The 20037-nt window shown below is 48.9% G+C and overlaps 1 protein-coding gene across 4 annotated transcripts in view; it reads left to right on the top strand.

The window, feature by feature from the left end:
• GBA2 (glucosylceramidase beta 2) overlaps positions 1 to 20037 on the top strand; it is a 192648-nt gene that overhangs the window by 158133 nt on the left and 14478 nt on the right. For all 4 annotated transcript variants that reach the window (XM_056553053.1, XM_056553052.1, XM_056553055.1 and 1 more), the window contains 2 exons: positions 3033 to 3148; positions 3231 to 3422. In XM_056553053.1, the coding sequence (XP_056409028.1) occupies positions 3033 to 3148; positions 3231 to 3422 (308 nt within the window). The remainder of the gene's footprint in view (positions 1 to 3032; positions 3149 to 3230; positions 3423 to 20037) is intronic.

Raw genomic sequence — 20037 nt, 5'->3', positions numbered from 1 at the left:
AGTACTGTACATTGTGTTACTATATGGTGAGGAGGTATTAGTACTCAGGACACTAGTCTACAGTACTGTACATAGTGTTACTATATGGTGAGGAGGTATTAGTACTCAGGACACTCTAGTCTACAGTACTGTACATTGTGTTACTATATGGTGAGGAGGTATTAGTACTCGGGACACTCTACCGTACTGTACATAGTGTTACTATATGGTGAGGATGTATTAGTACTCAGGACGCTCTACAGTACTGTACATAGTGTTACTATATAGTGAGGAGGTATTAGTACTCAGGACACTCTACAGTACTGTACATTGTGTTACTATATAGTGAGGAGATATTAGTACTCAGGACATTCTACAGTACTGTACATAGTGTTACTATATAGTGAGGAGGCATTAGTACTCAGGACACTCTACAGTATTGTACATAGTGTTACTATATGGTGAGGAGGTATTAGTACTCAGGACACTTTACAGTACTGTACATTGTGTTACTATATGGTGAGGAGGTATTAGTACTCAGGACACTCTACAGTACTGTACATAGTGTTACTATATGGTGAGGAGGTATTAGTACTCAGGACACTATAGTACTGTACATTGTGTTACTATATGGTGAGGAGATATTAGTACTCAGGACACTAGTCTACACCACTGTACATAGTGTTACTATATGGTGAGGAGGTATTAGTACTCAGGACACTCTAGTCTACAGTACTGTACATTGTGTTACTATATGGTGAGGAGGTATTAGTACTCGGGACACTCTAGTCTACAGTACTGTACATAGTGTTACTATATAGTGAGGAGGTATTAGTACTCAGGACACTCTACTGTACTGTACATAGTGTTACTATATGGTGAGGAGGTATTAGTACTCAGGACACTCTTGTCTACAGTACTGTACATTGTGTTACTATATGGTGAGGAAGTATTAGTACTCAGGACACTCTACAGTACTGTACATAGTGTTACTATATGGTGAGGAGGTATTAGTACTCAGGACACTATACAGTACTGTACATAGTGTTACTATATGGTGAGGAGGTATTAGTACTCAGGACACTCTACAGTACTGTACATTGTGTTACTATATAGTGAGGAGGTATTAGTACTCAGGACACTCTAGTCTACAGTACTGTACATAGTGTTACTATATGGTGAGGAGGTATTAGTACTCAGGACACTCTAGTCTACAGTACTGTACATAGTGTTACTATATAGTGAGGAGGTATTATTACTCAGGACACTCTACAGTACTGTACATAGTGTTACTATATGCTGAGGAGGTATTAGTACTCAGGACACTCTATAGTACTGTACATTGTGTTACTATATGGTGAGGAGGTATTAGTACTCAGGACACTCTAGTCTACAGTACTGTACATTGTGTTACTATATGGTGAGGAGGTATTAGTACTCGGGACACTCTACAGTACTGTACATAGTGTTACTATATAGTGAGGAGGTATTAGTACTCAGGACACTCTACAGTACTGTACATTGTGTTTCTATATAGTGAGGAGGTATTAGTACTCAGGACACTCTAGTCTACAGTACTGTACATAGTGTTACTATATGGTGAGGAGGTATTAGTACTCAGGACACTCTACAGTACTGTACATTGTGTTACTATATAGTGATAAGGTATTAGTACTCACGACACTCTAGTCTACAGTACTGTACATAGTGTTACTATATGGTGAGGAGGTATTAGTACTCAGGACACTCTACAATACTGTACATAGTGTTACTATATGGTGAGGAGGTATTAGTACTCAGGACACTCTAGTCTACAGTACTGTACATAGTGTTACCATATAGTGAGGAGGTATTAGTACTCAGGACACTCTAGTCTACAGTACTGTACATTGTGTTACTATATGGTGAGGAGGTATTAGTACTCAGGACACTCTACAGTACTGTACATAGTGTTACTATATGGTGAGGAGGTATTAGTACTCAGGACACTCTACAGTACTGTACATTGTGTTACTATATAGTGAGGAGGTATTAGTACTCAGGACACTCTAGTCTACAGTACTGTACATAGTGTTACCATATAGTGAGGAGGTATTAGTACTCAGGACACTCTAGTCTACAGTACTGTACATTGTGTTACTATATGGTGAGGAGGTATTAGTACTCAGGACACTCTACAGTACTGTACATAGTGTTACTATATGGTGAGGAGGTATTAGTACTCAGGACACTCTACAGTACTGTACATTGTGTTACTATATAGTGAGGAGGTATTAGTACTCAGGACACTCTAGTCTACAGTACTGTACATAGTGTTACTATATGGTGAGGAGGTATTAGTACTCAGGACACTCTACAGTACTGTACATAGTGTTACTATATAGTGAGGAGGTATTAGTACTCAGGACACTCTACAGTACTGTACATAGTGTTACTATATAGTGAGGAGGTATTAGTACTCAGGACACTCTACAGTACTGTACATTGTGTTACTATATGGTGAGGAGGTATTAGTACTCAGGACACTCTAGTCTACAGTACTGTACATTGTGTTACTATATGGTGTGGAGGTATTAGTACTCAGGACACTCTAGTCTACAGTACTGTACATAGTGTTACTATATGGTGAGGAGGTATTAGTACTCAGGACACTCTACAGTACTGTACATTGTGTTACTATATGGTGAGGAGGTATTAGTACTCAGGACACTCTAGTCTACAGTACTGTACATAGTGTTACTATATGGTGAGGAGGTATTAGTACTCAGGACACTCTAGTCTACAGTACTGTACATTGTGTTACTATATGGTGAGGAGGTATTAGTACTCAGGACACTCTAGTCTACAGTACTGTACATAGTGTTACTATATGGTGAGGAGGTATTAGTACTCAGGACACTCTACAGTACTGTACATTGTGTTACTATATAGTGAGGAGGTATTAGTACTCAGGACACTCTAGTCTACAGTACTGTACATTGTGTTACTATATGGTGATTGGGTATTATTAGATACTATAATAAAACGTACTCTTTATTTCTTTCCGTTTACAGGAAAATACTACAACTATGACTGTGGTGATCAGTCCTATTATAACAGTGTTATGTCTGATCAGTGTGCCGGGCATTGGTTCCTGCGGGCATGTGGCCTGGGCCGTGGACAGGACGAGGTATGATCCGGGCAGTATAGCAGAGCTGACCCTGCGCTCCCCTGTGACTATGCTGTGCCCCTCACTGTTCTGTGTCCTGCAGGTCTTCCCCTCCGCACACGTGCTCAGCGCCCTGAGGACCATCTTTCAATTAAATGTCAAGCAGTTCGCTGGCGGTCAAATGGGGGCGGTGAACGGGATGAGACCGGACGGCACAGTGGACAACTCAAGTGTCCAATCAGACGAGGTCTGGATCGGGGTGGTGTACGGACTGGCAGCAACCATGATACATGAGGTAACAATACTCAGTGAAGTACGGACTGATCAGCTAGCACCGGACCATCCTCCCAAAACCAACGCACGGCAGGTGTATGGCAGCACCGAATGCAGGAACAAGGAAGAAATTGCCAGCGAGGTATAGCGGATCCCAGGTTTATTAAATGGATAAAAACAGGAACGGTAAATACAGAGTTACGCGTTTCAGGCGTGTGACAGAACGCCCTTAGTCATTACTAAGGGCGTTCTGTCACACGCCTGAAACGCGTAACTCTGTATTTATCGTTCCTGTTTTTATCCATTTAATAAACCTGGGATCCGCTATACCTCGCTGGCAATTTCTTCCTTGTTCCAACAATACTCTGTGTCACAGTATGTATGTACACAGTGACCTCACCAGCAGAAGAGTGAGTACAGCTCTGAGGTATAATACAGGATATAATTCAGGATCAGTACAGGATAAGTAATGTAATGTATGTACACAGTGACCTCACCAGCATAATAGTGAGTGCAGCTCTGGAGTATAATACAGGATATAACTCAGGATCAGTACAGGATAAGTAATGTAATGTATGTACACAGTGACCTCACCAGCAGAAGAGTGAGTACAGCTCTGAGGTATAATACAGGATATAATTCAGGATCAGTACAGGATAAGTAATGTAATGTATGTACACAGTGACCTCACCAGCATAATAGTGAGTGCAGCTCTGGAGTATAATACAGGATATAACTCAGGATCAGTACAGGATAAGTAATGTAATGTACGTACACAGTGACCTCACCAGCAGAATAGTGAGTACAGCTCTGAGGTATAATACAGGATATAACTCAGGATCAGTACAGAATAAGTAATGTAATGTACGTACACAGTGACCTCACCAGCAGAATAGTGAGTACAGCTCTGAGGTATAATACAGGATATAACTCAGGATCAGTACAGGATAAGTAATGTAATGTATGTACACAGTGACCTCACCAGCAGAATAGTGAGTACAGCTCTGAGGTATAATACAGGATATAACTCAGGATCAGTACAGGATAAGTAATGTAATGTATGTACACAGTGACCTCACCAGCAGAAGAGTGAGTACAGCTCTGGAGTATAATACAGGATATAACTCAGGATCAGTACAAGATAAGTAATGTAATGTATGTACACAGTGACCTCACCAGCAGAATAGTGAATACAGCTCTGGAGTATAATGCAGGATATAACTCAGGATCAGTACAGGATAAGTAATGTAATGTACGTACACAGTGACCTCACCAGCAGAATAGTGAGTACAGCTCTGAGGTATAATACAGGATATAACTCAGGATCAGTACAGGATAAGTAATGTAATGTATGTACACAGTGACCTCACCAGCAGAATAGTGAGTACAGCTCTGGAGTATAATACAGGATATAACTCAGGATCAGTACAGGATAAATAATGTAATGTATGTACACAGTGACCTCACCAGCAAAATAGTGAGTACAGCTCTGGAGTATAATACAGGATATAACTCAGGATCAGTACAGGATAAGTAATGTAATGTATGTACACAGTGACCTCACCAGCAGAATAGTGAGTACAGCTCTGGAGTATAATACAGGATATAACTCAGGATCAGTACAGGATAAGTAATGTAATGTATGTACACAGTGACATCACCAGCAGAATAGTGAGTACAGCTCTGGGGTATAATACAGGATATAACTCAGGATCAGTACAGGATAAGTAATGTAATGTATATACACAGTGACCTCACCAGCAGAATAGTGAGTGCAGAGTATAATACAGGATATAACTCAGGATCAGTACAGAATAAGTAATGTAATGTATGTACACAGTGACCTCACCAGCAGAATAGTGAGTGCAGCTCTGGAGTATAATACAGGATATAACTCAGGATCAGTACAGGATAAGTAATGTAATGTATGTACACAGTGACCTCACCAGCAGAATAGTGAGTGCAGCTCTGGGGTTTAATACAGGATATAACTCAGGATCAGTACAGGATAAGTAATGTAATGTATATACACAGTGACCTCACCAGCAGAATAGTGAGTGCAGAGTATAATACATGATATAACTCAGGATCAGTACAGGATAAGTAATGTAATATATGTCCACAGTGATCTCACCAGCAGAATAGTGAGTACAGCTCTGGAGTATAATACAGGATATAACTCAGGATCAGTGCAGGATAAGTAATGTAATGTATGTACACAGTGATCTCACCAGCAGAATAGTGAGTACAGCTCTGGAGTATAATACAGGATATAACTCAGGATCAGTACAGGATAAGTAATGTATGTACACAGTGACCTCTCCAGCAGAATAGTGAGTACAGCTCTGGAGTATAATACAGGATATAACTCAGGATCAGTGCAGGATAAGTAATGTAATGTATGTACACAGTGATCTCACCAGCAGAATAGTGAGTACAGCTCTGGAGTATAATACAGGATATAACTCAGGATCAGTACAGGATAAGTAATGTAATGTATGTACACAGTGACCTCTCCAGCAGAATAGTGAGTACAGCTCTGGAGTATAATACAGGATATAACTCAGGATCAGTACAGGATAAGTAATGTAATGTATGTACAGAGTGACCTCACCAGCAGAATAGTGAGTCCAGCTCTGGAGAGAGGTTGTGTTCTGCTGGGCTCCTGAGGCTTCCACAGAGGCGGTGATTTCCTTCCGCCCCTCCCCAGGTGTGTGGCGTGCACCTGGTTGGGTTCTCCTGCTGTGGAGCCCAGGGGATCTGGAGCTTCGTCTTGCGCTCCCCGTGCCCGGCCGGCGGGGGGTGCCGGGGAGGGTGCCACGGCCAGTGATCGGGATGGAATTGGGGGGGCAGCCGGGGCTCGCGGTGGTGTGGTGCCCCCTCCCCCGTCCTCAGCTGGGAGCTGCAAAGCCTCCAGCAAAAGCCCTGCAAGGAAAAGAAGCTCTTCCAGGCAGAGGAGTGCAGTGAAGGCAGCCATCTCTGGACCCTCACAACCCCAGCAATGGGGGGTAAAGGGGAACAGAGAATCCCTGGCGACCTTTGGATCAAGAATCCAGGCGAAAATGGCTGAATATGAACAGCTTGGAAAGCAGCTTCGTGGCCTTAGAGAAGATCTAAAGTTTGCCATCTATCAAGCGGATCAGGCACCTAAGGCAAAGAGATCAGCATTCAACACCAAGGTGAGGTCTCTGAGGAAAAGAGGTGGAGGAGCTTGTGAGGAGGAGATGGGACATTGTGGAGGAGCTTGTGAGGAGGAGATCGGACATTGTGGAGGAGCTTGTGAGGAGGAGATCGGACATTGTGGAGGAGCTTGGGAGGAGGAGATGGGACATTGTGGAGGAGCTTGTGAGGAGGAGATCGGACATTGTGGAGGAGCTTGTGAGGAGGAGATCGGACATTGTGGAGGAGCTTGTGAGGAGGAGATCGGACATTGTGGAGAAGCTTGTGAGGAGGAGATCGGACATTGTGGAGGAGCTTGTGAGGAGGAGATCGGACATTGTGGAGGAGCTTGTGAGGAGGAGATCGGACATTGTGGAGGAGCTTGTGAGGAGGAGATGGGACATTGTGGAGGAGATTGTGAGGAGGAGATCGGACATTGTGGAGGAGATTGTGAGGAGGAGATCGGACATTGTGGAGGAGCTTGTGAGGAGGAGATCGGACATTGTGGAGGAGCTTGTGAGGAGGAGATCGGACATTGTGGAGGAGCTTGTGAGGAGGAGATCGGACATTGTGGAGGAGATTGTGAGGAGGAGATCGGACATTGTGGAGGAGATTGTGAGGAGGAGATCGGACATTGTGGAGGAGATTGTGAGGAGGAGATCGGACATTGTGGAGGAGCTTGTGAGGAGGAGATCGGACATTGTGGAGGAGCTTGTGAGGAGGAGATGGGACATTGTGGAGGAGCTTGTGAGGAGGAGATGGGACATTGTGGAGGAGCTTGTGAGGAGGAGATGGGACATTGTGGAGGAGCTTGTGAGGAGGAGATCGGACATTGTGGAGGAGCTTGTGAGGAGGAGATCGGACATTGTGGAGGAGCTTGTGAGGAGGAGATCGGACATTGTGGAGGAGATTGTGAGGAGGAGATCGGACATTGTGGAGGAGCTTGTGAGGAGGAGATCGGACATTGTGGAGGAGATTGTGAGGAGGAGATCGGACATTGTGGAGGAGATTGTGAGGAGGAGATCGGACATTGTGGAGGAGCTTGTGAGGAGGAGATCGGACATTGTGGAGGAGCTTGTGAGGAGGAGATGGGACATTGTGGAGGAGCTTGTGAGGGGGAGATGGGACATTGTGGAGGAGCTTGTGAGGGGGAGATCGGACATTGTGGAGGAGCTTGTGAGGAGGAGATGGGACATTGTGGAGGAGCTTGTGAGGAGGAGATGGGACATTGTGGAGGAGCTTGTGAGGAGGAGATGGGACATTGTGGAGGAGCTTGTGAGGAGGAGATGGGACATTGTGGAGGAGCTTGTGAGGAGGAGATGGGACATTGTGGAGGAGCTTGTGAGGAGGAGATGGGACATTGTGGAGGAGCTTGTGAGGAGGAGATGGGACATTGTGGAGGAGATTGTGAGGAGGAGATGGGACATTGTGGAGGAGCTTGTGAGGAGGAGATCGGACATTGTGGAGGAGCTTGTGAGGAGGAGATCGGACATTGTGGAGGAGCTTGTGAGGAGGAGATCGGACATTGTGGAGGAGATTGTGAGGAGGAGATCGGACATTGTGGAGGAGCTTGTGAGGAGGAGATCGGACATTGTGGAGGAGCTTGTGAGGAGGAGATCGGACATTGTGGAGGAGATTGTGAGGAGGAGATCGGACATTGTGGAGGAGATTGTGAGGAGGAGATGGGACATTGTGGAGGAGCTTGTGAGGAGGAGATGGGACATTGTGGAGGAGCTTGTGAGGAGGAGATGGGACATTGTGGAGGAGCTTGTGAGGAGGAGATCAGACATTGTGGAGGAGCTTGTGAGGAGGAGATGGGACATTCTGGAGGAGATTGTGAGGAGGAGATCGGACATTGTGGAGGAGCTTGTGAGGAGGAGATCGGACATTGTGGAGGAGATTGTGAGGAGGAGATCGGACATTGTGGAGGAGCTTGTGAGGAGGAGATCGGACATTGTGGAGGAGCTTGTGAGGAGGAGATCGGACATTGTGGAGGAGCTTGTGAGGAGGAGATCGGACATTGTGGAGGAGCTTGTGAGGAGGAGATCGGACATTGTGGAGGAGCTTGTGAGGAGGAGATCGGACATTGTGGAGGAGCTTGTGAGGAGGAGATGGGACATTGTGGAGGAGCTTGTGAGGAGGAGATCGGACATTGTGGAGGAGCTTGTGAGGAGGAGATGGGACATTGTGGAGGAGCTTGTGAGGAGGAGATCGGACATTGTGGAGGAGCTTGTGAGGAGGAGATCGGACATTGTGGAGGAGCTTGTGAGGAGGAGATGGGACATTGTGGAGGGTGCTGGGTTTCTTGGTGAGAAGCTAATTCATGAGGAGAGGTTCTCCAGCATGAGGGCCTCCAGAGGTTGTGAAAGTCAGCAAGATGAGGATTGCCGCAGTGAGGAGGAGGAAGGTGAAGGAGGTGAGGAGGGCAATGTGAGCGAGGGGGATATGGACACTGTATGTGCCACCATTGTTACCCCTGACCCCCCACTTACCCTGAGTGCAGACTATATAAACCCGGCTCAGGTGGCCTTACCTCTCTCCAGTGAGGATGATGACGGCAGTGACTGCGGTGAAGGCAGCGGCTTGGCAGACGGGGGTCTCCTGCGGGCGATTGTAATCCAGGAGTCACCCACCCGTCTAGAAAATTTTTCTTTTGGAGACGATTTGGGCCCAGAAGAGAAGAGGAGGAATAAAAAAAAGGGCAAGAAAAGAAAGAAAACTGAGGGACAAGTGAAGTTTGTCTTCTCTCCCTTCCAGCAGTCTGGGTCGGCTGAAAAGTCGGTTGAGGGTGCTGGGTCCCCCAACCTGCCAGACCCCGTTTCTGTAGTGGAGCGGGGCCAGCATGGGGGATACAGTAGTGCACCCAAAATGGGCGTGGGTGCTATAGAAAAAAAAGGGCACCCTCCTTTGAGGGGGAGGGTGTCCAGTCACCAGAGAATGGCGTCAAATTCACCCGTTCGGTTGAAGTGGGCGGTACAGGTCCTGGCGCTGCAGGGAACTCTCCTGTGAGGGGGGGGGGGGGGGGGGGGGAGTGTCCGGGCACCGGACCTTGTTGGTTCAGGGGGCGGTCCCCTAGGTGATGTGGTTGGTACCGGTTCTGGCGCCAGGGGGCACTCCTCTGTAAAGGGGGAGGTTCCCTGTGCGTCGGCTGTAGCAGGCGTAGCGGGAGTGAGTCCGGAGGGACAGTCCTTTTGCGAGGGGGCGCGGCCACCTATGTCAGAGGCGGAGCGTGTGTCTGCACCCCAAAAGACGGGAAGAAAGAACGATGCAGCGCCAATTCTGAAACCGGCAGCCATTAAACATGCAAAAGACCCAGCCAGCCCAGTCTGTAACACACCAAGGGAGAGTGTAGGCAACAGTGAAAGTGAGAGCAAAAATGGTAATGTGCAAAATGTGAATTATGGTGGTGTGCATGGGAGGAGTTGTGGTAGCAGTGTGGATGAGGGGGGAACTTGTGGGGTGCAAGAAAGGGGTGCAAGTGGAATGCAAGAGAGGGGTGCAAGTGGAATGCAAGGGGAATGCAAGAGAGGGGTGCAAGTGGGGTGCAAGTGGAGTGAAAGAGAGGGGTGCAAGTGGGGTACAAGAGAGGGGTGCAAGAGAGGAGTGCAAGTGGAGTGCAGGAGAGGGGTGCAAGTGGGGTGCAAGAGAGGGGTGCTAGTGAAATGCAGGTGAGGAGCGATAGTGGAATGGGAGAGAGAGGTGTTATGGCTGGTGTTTCTGTCAAGAATAATGGTCCTGGTTTGGTTTCTGGTTCGACTGCCAACCCCCCCCCCGGTAGTGGCTGCTACTCCCAGAAGCTATGCCGGGGGATCCCCATCTCCATCTGGCTCTGGGGGTCACTTGCAACAGCGCCTCCTGGAGGCTCTATGTAGGGGAGACAGGTCGATCCAGGTAGAGGGGAGGGGTGAGGTTGACCTGTCTTTTTGGATAGAAAGACACGGCTTAGGCGCCTTCCGAGAACAAAATTGGGAGGTGGTCTGGTCCCTCCCAACATCCGGGCAGGAAAGTGGCCGTAGGAATGTGGTCCGTTTAGTGTGGAGGGGCGAAGATGCGTGTCCGCCTCGGGGTAAGGTGGTTGAGCTCCTCCTCCGGATGGAATTCAGGGCAAGTGACATCTTTGCCCTGATCCACCCCTACGGTACTTCCGAGTTTGACATCAGCTTCGCTCGGCCAGAGGGTTTGGAACTTTTCTGGTCGAACTATGAGGTGGTGAAAAGCGAGCCCGGCTGGCGGGATTTCGCCGTAAAGGCGATATCCCGTCAGAATTTGGTCAAGAAAGTGACCGTTTTGACACGTAACGAGTCACTATCTTGCTATGACATCATGACCTGGCTCAGCCGATATGGGGATGTGACGGACATGCCAAAAAAGAACTATGATGAACATGGGATCTGGTCTGGGGCCTGGACGTTTTCCGTCAAACTGAAGCGTTCAGAGAGCACTGTTGCCCACATCCCATCAGCTGCTTTTCTTGGGAGAGACAGAATCCAAGTTTTCTACCAGGGGCAGCCCAAGGTCTGTCACAGGTGTGGCAGCCCCACTCACTTTAGCGCAGCCTGTACTGTGCAGGTCTGTGCACTGTGCGGTGGGGTAGGTCATCTTGCCGCATCCTGTAGGCAGATCCGGTGTCATCTGTGTGGTGTCTTAGGACACCCTTTCAGCCGTTGTCCTAGCGCCTTTGCCCGTGCGACGGTCACCTTGGCTGGAGACAGCAGTAATGTTGCTTCAGCTGGGGAGGGCACAAGTGCGGGTGAAGGTGCAACAGGGTCAGTGAAGAGGAAAAGTCCCGCCAAGCTGAGGCGGGAGGCTAATCGGAGAAGGAGCAGGGAACTGGAGAGTTCCCATGTGGCAGGGGTAGCTTCTGACCCTGCTCCAGAGGTTAGTCCTGAAACTGCTGAGGCCCTGGAGGATAATGTGCTGGATGAGGAAATGAGGAGAATCTGTAGAGAAGAGGGCAGCAAGGCCGATCTTTCCGATTCCTTCCACTATGAAAGTGTGGATGAGGAGGGTGAAGAGCGGCCAAAAAAGAAGGGCAATAAAAGGGGAAAGAAGAGGTCGGAGCCCTCTAGTCCCCGTGCTACGGACCAGGTCCCAAGCGGAAGCTTACCTGCCCCCCCTCTGATTGATCTGTCTAATCGGTACTCTGTCCTTGAAGACATCTCCTCCCCTTCCTTGGAGTAGGGGGTCGAGGATGGGGTGCCTGAAGTGGGGGAGCCTTCAGGGGGAACTGGGCCCTGTCCTGATGGGGCAATTTCCTCAGGGGATGGGGCCAAACCGGAGCCAGGTGGAGATCGGGATTCAAAAATGGACCTGTCAGAATCAAAAAAACGGTCCAAAGAGAAGGAAGCCTCCTCGTCTGGGGATGAGGGGGTGAAGAAAAAGCAGAAATGAGGGTGTTAGGGTCGTCTAACTCGATCACCCATGATGGCGGCACTCACCCCATTGACGCTGGCATCTATTAACTGTGCCAGCATAAAGTCGGATACGACGAGATTCGCAGCCTTTGATTTTCTCGGCCGTGTTGATGCCGACATTTTCTTTTTACAAGAGACCAGGTTGTCAGATCTAGCCTCCCTGGTAAAAGCCAGGAGAGAGTGGAGGCGCGGCCCCTCCCACTGGTCTCTTGCGGCTGAGCCGTATAGTGGGGTGGCGGTCCTTTTTACCGCTCCTGTTGAATTCAGACGGGTTATTGAGTTAGAAATGGGGGAGGTGCCTGATCTTAGATGTCCTCATGAAGGGGCAAGAGCTCCGGCTTATTAACATCTACGCCCCACAAACCAAGTGGGATCGTAAAGATCTCTTTATGAGGATTAAGCCCTTTCTTTTTACAAGCCGACAGGTGATCTTTGGAGGGGATTTCAATACTGTCACGAGATCCCAAGATAGGAGAGGCTCCAATGATCGGTTGGCTTATGATAGCATAGCTCTCAATAGTATAGTTAGGGAAGCTCGCCTAGAGGATGCCCACATCCGGAGCCCCTCAGGCCACGCGGGTTTCACCTATCATCGAGGTAGCTGCAGGTCTAGGATAGACAGGTTTTATTTGAAGGAGGAAGCCGTCTCTTCCGCAGTGTCCGTGGTTGAGGTGGAGTTCTCCGATCACTGTATGATTTCTTTTTCCTTGAATGTTTCAGAGACCCCCCGGATGGGTAAAGGTTATTGGAAGCTGAATTCGTCCCTCCTGGAGGAAGCGGAGGTAAGACAGTCCTTTGAGGATTTTCTTCAGAGTCAGGTACCTTTACTGGGCCTATGTAGTAGTAAGTCAGAGTGGTGGGAGATATTCAAGAAGCGGGTTGCGGGATTCTTATGCCAGCTCTCGAGCCTCAGGTCCCTGAACAGGTATCGCCTGTATCAGGGACTGAGGAGGAAACTCGAGCTTCTTGTTTCGACTGGAGGTAGCCAAGAGGATATCTCCAGAGTGAAATCCTTGCTGATGAGGTGTCAGTACGATAGGCACGCATCTTTGGTTTTGAGAGGGATTTCGGGAAATACCGCTCGCCCGACCCTTACAGAAACTGTAAGATATCAGTGAGTAGTAAAGTCATTTCAGGACTGATCGATAGTACAGGATCTCTGAATCGGTCCAGATCAGGGATTTTGAAGGTCGTCAGATCCTTCTACTCGCACCTCTTGGGAAGGAAGAATCTAGATCGAGACAGGATGTCGGCTTTCCTGGCTGAAACCATTCCTGAGCCAGGGGTAGACCGCTCTCTTGATGTTTTGGCAGAAGAAATCAGGGAAGAGGAAGTGAGACTGGCGATCGAGGGGCTTGCCCCCAAGAAGTTGCCAGATCCGGATGGCTTAACATCCGAGTGGTACAGGACCTTTAAGTAGTCTTTAGCTCCCCTCTTGACTGAGGTATTCAATGAGTGTCTCTCCTTGGGCACTCTGCCAAAGTCAATGAGGAGGTCAGCCCTGATTCTTCTCTCAACGGGTAAAGATCCCAGCCGTATTGAGAATTGGAGGCCCATAGCTCTTCTCAATGCGGACAGGAAGCTTCTGGCCAAGATACTGTTTAATCGGCTGGTGAAGTTTGCACCCTGGCTCCTTTCGGGGGCTCAGCACTGCTCTGTTCCAGGCCGAAGCACCTTAAGTGCTGTCCTTAGTGTCAGGGAGGCAGTGGAGCAGGGTAGTGGGGGTCTCTGGAAGGGGTACATGCTGTCCTTGGATCAGGCCAAAGCATTTGATCGGGTGAACCATGACTACCTCTGGTCCGTCCTCCTGAGATATGGCTTACCGTGTACTTTTGTTAATTGGCTTAAGATCTTGTATACAGGGGCAGAGAGTTTCCCTCTGGTGAACGGGTGGTCTGGCCGCTCTTTTGAGGTGGGGTCCGGAGTCCGTCAGGGTTGTCCTTTGAGCCCGCTTTTATACGTGTTCGCAATCGACCCCTTCGTCCGGAGGGTAGATTGTGGGCCTTTGGTGGGAGTCGGGATGAGTCTGGCGGAGCTGGATGTTGCCCAGAGAGTAGTGGCGTATGCTGATGATGTCACCATTTTCGTGTCCTAGAGAGAGAGAAAGAGAGGGGGTTGATGTGGTGATGTCGGAGGTGGAACGCTACTCGGAGGCATCCGGGTCTAAGATCAACCGGGATAAGTGTGAAAGTCTTTGGCTGGGAGGGGGAGATCCCACGTTTGATCTCCCGGACACCCTTCCAGGGCCCCAAGAGTCAGCAAATATTCTGGGCATCGCATTCGGCCAGGATGATTATCCCACCAAAAACTGGGATGGTAAGCTCCAGGATGCCACTCAGAAGGTGGACCAGTGGAAGGGTTGGTCTATGACCCTCAGGGAAAGGGTACACCTGATCAAATCGTACCTGCTTCCCTTGTTTATCTATCTGGGCAGTGTATGTAGAGTCTACAGCCTGTTTTTCCAACTGTTATGGGGGAACAGGATGAACCTAGTCAAGAGGGAGGTTACGTACCGCACGAGGAGACTAGGGGGTTTATCTATGGTAAACCCAGTGGTGTTCTTAACAAACACCTTCTTGAAATCTAACATCTCAAACCTCTGGAAAGAGAGGGCTCCTCCGTGGGTACTCTCCTGCAGGGAGTGGTTTCGGACTTTCTTCCAGGAATGGGAGACAGGAGGGCAAGTGAAGGACCTCCGTACGCCCCATGGATATCTTCCGGCTTACGCTACCCCGACTCTGAAGGCGATACGTCGGTGGGGTCTGAGAGTGTGGGAGATCAGGACCCAGTCAAGGCAGTTCCTTGACAAACGGGTTCTGTTGACCCACTTCCAGAAGCCTCTGGCGCTCAGGGACTGCCCAGGTCGGGATCTGAGGGTGGGGTTGTATCTTTTAAACATGAAAAGGATCCCCCAGAAGTTTTGGGACTTGGCCTGGCGCTGCTTTCAGGGGAAGCTATATGTGAGGGACAATTTGAAGTGTAGGAGATCTGATGACCGGGGGTGTCCTCGAGAAGAGTGCGGGGACATGCTGGAAAGCATGAACCATTTCCTGCTTCATTGTCCCTTTAATATAGGGGTCTACAACAGGGTGGGTGCTTCCATCGGCTGGAGTCAACTTGCCGGCCTTACCTATCCGGAGTGGGCTTATGGGGCATTCAGGACCCTGGGTGGCCGTGATCGGGGCACTTTATTCTTAGTCAGTTTAGTGGTTAGGTACTACACGTGGAATGCACAGTGTTTAGTATCTACACAGCGGAAAGTCCTCTCCGAGGTGGAGGTCTGTAGGAATATCACTGGTGACCTTGGGAAGATCAGGTCTTGGGAGTATGGCAGTCTTGGTACCAGTAGGGCTTCTCTCCTATGGAGAGGGTTTTCTTTTGATGTGCCCTAGGTACTATACCTTTTGGGTAGAGTACCCTGGTTTTGGTTAGGGACAGTGATGTAGGGACAGGGTTAGGGTGATAGTAGGGTCAGTTTATTTTTAGGGATAATGGTAGGGAGAGAGGTAGGGTGGAGTTAGGGAAAGAATGTAAATTTTGTATGTATCAGGATTGCCATCCTTCTTCCTGGTGGTGGGATAATGCATGTGCACCATAGCTTTTTGTTTTGTTTTCAGATGTTAAGGTTATGAAAGGCTTCCCTTACGTCCTAACCAGCAGCACAAGTGGGGTGTTCTGCCCCTGTGAAGCTGGCAGGACGGTGGAATTTTTAATTCCGCCCAAGCAATTTAAATTAATTAGCCCCCCCCATAAAAGGCCTCCTCCCCTAGGCCATCTCGCTTTTTTTCTATCCCGTGTAAGGACAGCAGGACGGTGCAGGCTCCTTTGGAGCCTGCCTGGATGTCTCCCCTGTATTTTGGGGAGATATTTTTGGGGCGCAGTACCTTTTTCCAACTGCCCCCAGTTTTTTTCTCTTTTTATTATCTGGGCCTCCGGCTTGGTTTATCTTAAAACAATTTGTTTTGACTATTTTATGTTGCTAGAGGGATCCGGTGATCCCTCCTAACATTAGGGATGCCGCCGCAGGTTTTTTCTTACCCGTCCGGCGTCCCACGTGTCCGGCGTGCGCTTGTTTTCCTTCGCGCCTCCATTACACTGTGCGAGCCGTGGACCGGAAGTACGTAGGTGAAAATTCAGGCGTGAGCCCTTTCCTAGTTAGGGAAGGGCTCAGTGGATATTTTTTATTAAAATTCCCTTCCGTGTGTTTCAGCCTATTGCAGGCTGTTCTTTCTCTGAAGGGGGCGGGGCTTCCGGGTCCCTTCCCATATAAAGACAGCTGAGACCTTCATTCAGTCTCTGCTGCCATCATAGCGAGTCCTATTTACAAGCCTAGCATTAGTGGTTAGAGCTCCTATCTGCATTATAGGTATCTCTCCCTCTCTATTTGGCGCTAGGGCGATAATAATTTTATTTATTATCCCTAACTTATTTTATTTCCTTTCCAGAGTCATGTCTACTCCTTCCTCTAGTGACCCACACTCTGGTGGTCGTAAGGCTAGCGCCAAAAAACGCCATCTAACTTGCGCCAATTGCGGCACTCCGCTTCCGGACGCTTACGAATATAACAGGTGTCCCGGTTGCCGTCCACCCTCTAATCCAGCTGAACCTACTGTCCAGGACATGTTCATCTGGATGAAGGAGTTTATGGGAAATTCCATATCTGAAATTAAGAGTGCTCTTGTTCCCAAAAGAGCTAGAACTGAATCCACTCCTCCTTCTGTGGCGGAAGAATCCGTTATGTCGGTCGATGTATTGGACCAGAGGTCATCTGTACAGTCTGAAAAGCCTGTTGAGGTGAAGATGTTTCCGCCTATTTTCCCTGCGGAAAAGACGCAGAGATTACTTAGGTCCATCCGGTCAAGGGACCAGGATGTTGACCAAGGGGAAGCCTCTGCATCCACCTCTAGAGAACCTTGGGTTTTCAAGGTGAATGATGCACGCAAAAAGATGATGAAGGCTGAGTGGAAGCACCCAGATAAACCTGCGCTTGTCACTCGCACCTTCAAGTTGATGTACCCTCTTTCGGACGCGGAATCTGATTCCTGGATGCCACCTCCTAAGGTTGATATGGCGGTAAATAAACTGTCCAAGAGAGTCTTGGTTCCCGCGGATGATGGAAGCAACCTCCAGGACCCGCTTGATAGGAAGGTGGATTCCCTTCTCAGACGCACATATTCAGCAGCATCAGCGTCTGCCTCTGTGGCTATTGCCTCGGGAGAAGTGTCTGACTTCGTGAAGGAGCGCGTGGAGCGCATACAAACCGAGATTGACAACAATGTCCCCAGGGACGTCTGCGAGGCTTCCCAGCAACACCTTAAGCTAGTTGCCAAGTCCATGGCACTCGCTTCTGCTAGCAGACGTCCCTTGTGGTTACGCCCTTGGGTAGCGGACAACACCTCCAAGTTTAACTTGTGTGGGATGCCTTTCGAGCCTACTTGGCTATTTTGTTCTGAACTGGATCGCATAATGGAAGGTTATGCTGACAAAAAAGGCAGGTGCCTTCCTGTTCAGGCCTTTCGGGGTAAAGGTAGAGCCAGAGGGGGGAAGTCCCAGGGCCCTTCTCCACCACGTTTTTGGAAGGACTGATGTCTCTGGGATCTAGGTCGCGGCCGCGGTAAAGACCGGAAGGCCGAGCTATGACTCTCCACTGACATCCACCAACATTTTCCCTCTCCCTTCCCCTCAAGTGTTTTTTGCAGAGAATCTATCTGCCCATCCTCCTCCAGTAGGAGGACGTTTAAGTTTATTCCTTACAACCTGGATGCAAGAAATCCAGGATCCCTGGGTTCTGAAGGTTATTCAGTCGGGGTACAGGATAGAATTTACCTCCCCTCCCCCAAGGAAGTTTGTTTTGACAAAGTTACTTCCTCAGCCAAAACAGGCTGTCATAGAAACCTCAGTTCTCCAATACTTGGAAAAGCAAGCTTTGGAAGAAGTTCCCCCAGAGGATCTGGCGTATACTCCCCGATATTTTTGGTTCCCAAACCAAATGGCGACTGGCGCATGATAATAGACCTGCGCTACCTAAACTGATTTATAAGGAAAAGGCGGTTCAGAATGGAAACCATTTGTTCGGTGGTCAGTATCCTGAACCCACAAGATCTCAAGACCCACAAGATCACAAGACCCACATAGACTTGAAGGATGCATACCTTCATGTCCCTATATTTCCTGCCCACAGGAAGTTCTTAAGAATCGCCGTCACCATAAAAGCTATGGTAAGGCATTTCCAATTTGCTGTTCTACCGTTCGGCATTACCTCCGCTCCCCACACCTTCACAAAGGTGGTGGCTCCAGTTGTCTCTAAAAAGGCCTAAGACTAAAAGGCCTAGAGATTGTTCCTTATCTAGACGACTGGCTTTTAAAAGCCACGACTCTAGACATTCTTCAAGCTCATGTTCAACTGACCCTGGATTTTCTTCAACGCCTAGGGTGGCTCATAAATTGGGAAAAATCTGAGATCATTCCATCAACCTCAAGAAGGTTCCTGGGGTTTGTCCTAGACTCCTCTCGGATGACGCTGTCTCTCACCCCAGAAAGGAGAGAGCGCGTCATAAGAGCCGCAAAGTTTTTGTCGGCACCTCGCAGAGTGCCCATCAGAACTCTAATGAAGATTTTGGGCCACATGTCAGCGTCTGCAGAAGCAGTCCCCTGGGCCCTGTGGCATCTCCGACCTCTCCAAGATCAGGTCTTGACTGCCTGGAATCGCAACCCCAGTGGGTTGGACAAAAAATGCACCCTGTCGTCCGAAGTCCGTGCCTCTCTCAGGTGGTGGACGAACCTGACAGATGGGAAGTCCTTGATTCAACCTCTGTGGATCACTCTGACCACGGACACCTCCCTTCTAGGGTGGGGAGCCCATCTGGATGACCATCCGGTTCAGGGTAGCTGGACCCCTCAGGAAAGGTTACTCTCATCCAACATGAGAGAACTAAGAGCAGTTCGTCTTGCGCTCCTCCACTTTGCTCCTCATATCTTAGGGAAAGCAATAAGAGTCCGGTCAGACAACACCACCGTAGTGGCTTATATCAACAGACAGGGTGGCACAAAGTCCCAAGTGCTCCTCAAGGAGACCGGACTTATTCTATCGTGGGCAGAGCTCAACCTATCCCACCTTGTTGCAGTCCACATCAAGGGGGATCTCAACGTAGTGGCAGATCATCTAAGTCGCGGGCTTGCAGTCCAGGGAGAATGGTCCCTCAACGAGAAGATCTTCAGGAGGATAACCCTGAAGTGGGGTACACCAGAAATAGACCTCATGGCAACCCGGCTGAATGCCAAGGTGAGCAAGTTTTGTTCCCTTTACAAGGAGGACAATCCGGTGGCGATAGACGCTCTGTCCATTCCATGGAGGTTCAGGCTGGCCTACATATTCCCTCCACTTTCCATGATACCCAGGGTATTGATGAAAGTCAGGCAAGACCAGACCTCAGTGATTGCCATCATCTCATTCTGGCCGAAGAGGTCTTGGTTCACCCAACTCATGAGGATGAGTCAGGGGTGTTATTGGAGGCTTCCCCACGTGCAGAACCTTGTCTCTCACAACACAGGCTCCTGCCTAGATCTGAGGAGACTCAATCTGACAGCCTGGAGATTGACAGGACCCTACTAAGGAGTTGGCTTCCTGCGGAGGTCTTGAGAACTATTGCACACTCTAGAGCAGAGTCTACAAACAAGGTTTACTCCAGGATAAAGAAGGATTTTCCTTCAATGGTGTGCAACGAAAGAGGTAGTTACCTCAGATCCTCCTCTTTCTGCAATACTGCGTTTTCTCCAGGATGGAGATGACAAGGGTCTTAGCCCATCCACCTTAAAGGTTCAGGTCGCAGCACTCTCTGCCTTCCTAGGCAGGTCTCTGTCACAGGAATCCCTGGTTAGAAGATTCCTCAAAGGGGCTGAAAGACTTAAACCTACAGTTCTCAGACCTATTCCCAGTTGGGATTTAACCACTGTTCTCAGGGGGTTATGCGTCCCCCCCCCCCCCCCCCTTTGAACCTCTGGAAGAAGTAGACTTTAGGTATTTGTCCCGTAAAGTCACTTTTTTATTGGCCATAACCTCAGCCA

This window comes from Hyla sarda, unplaced genomic scaffold (assembly GCF_029499605.1).
Source record: "Hyla sarda isolate aHylSar1 unplaced genomic scaffold, aHylSar1.hap1 scaffold_230, whole genome shotgun sequence".
NCBI lineage: Eukaryota > Metazoa > Chordata > Amphibia > Anura > Hylidae > Hyla > Hyla sarda.
This window is presented reverse-complemented; position numbering and strand designations above follow the sequence as displayed.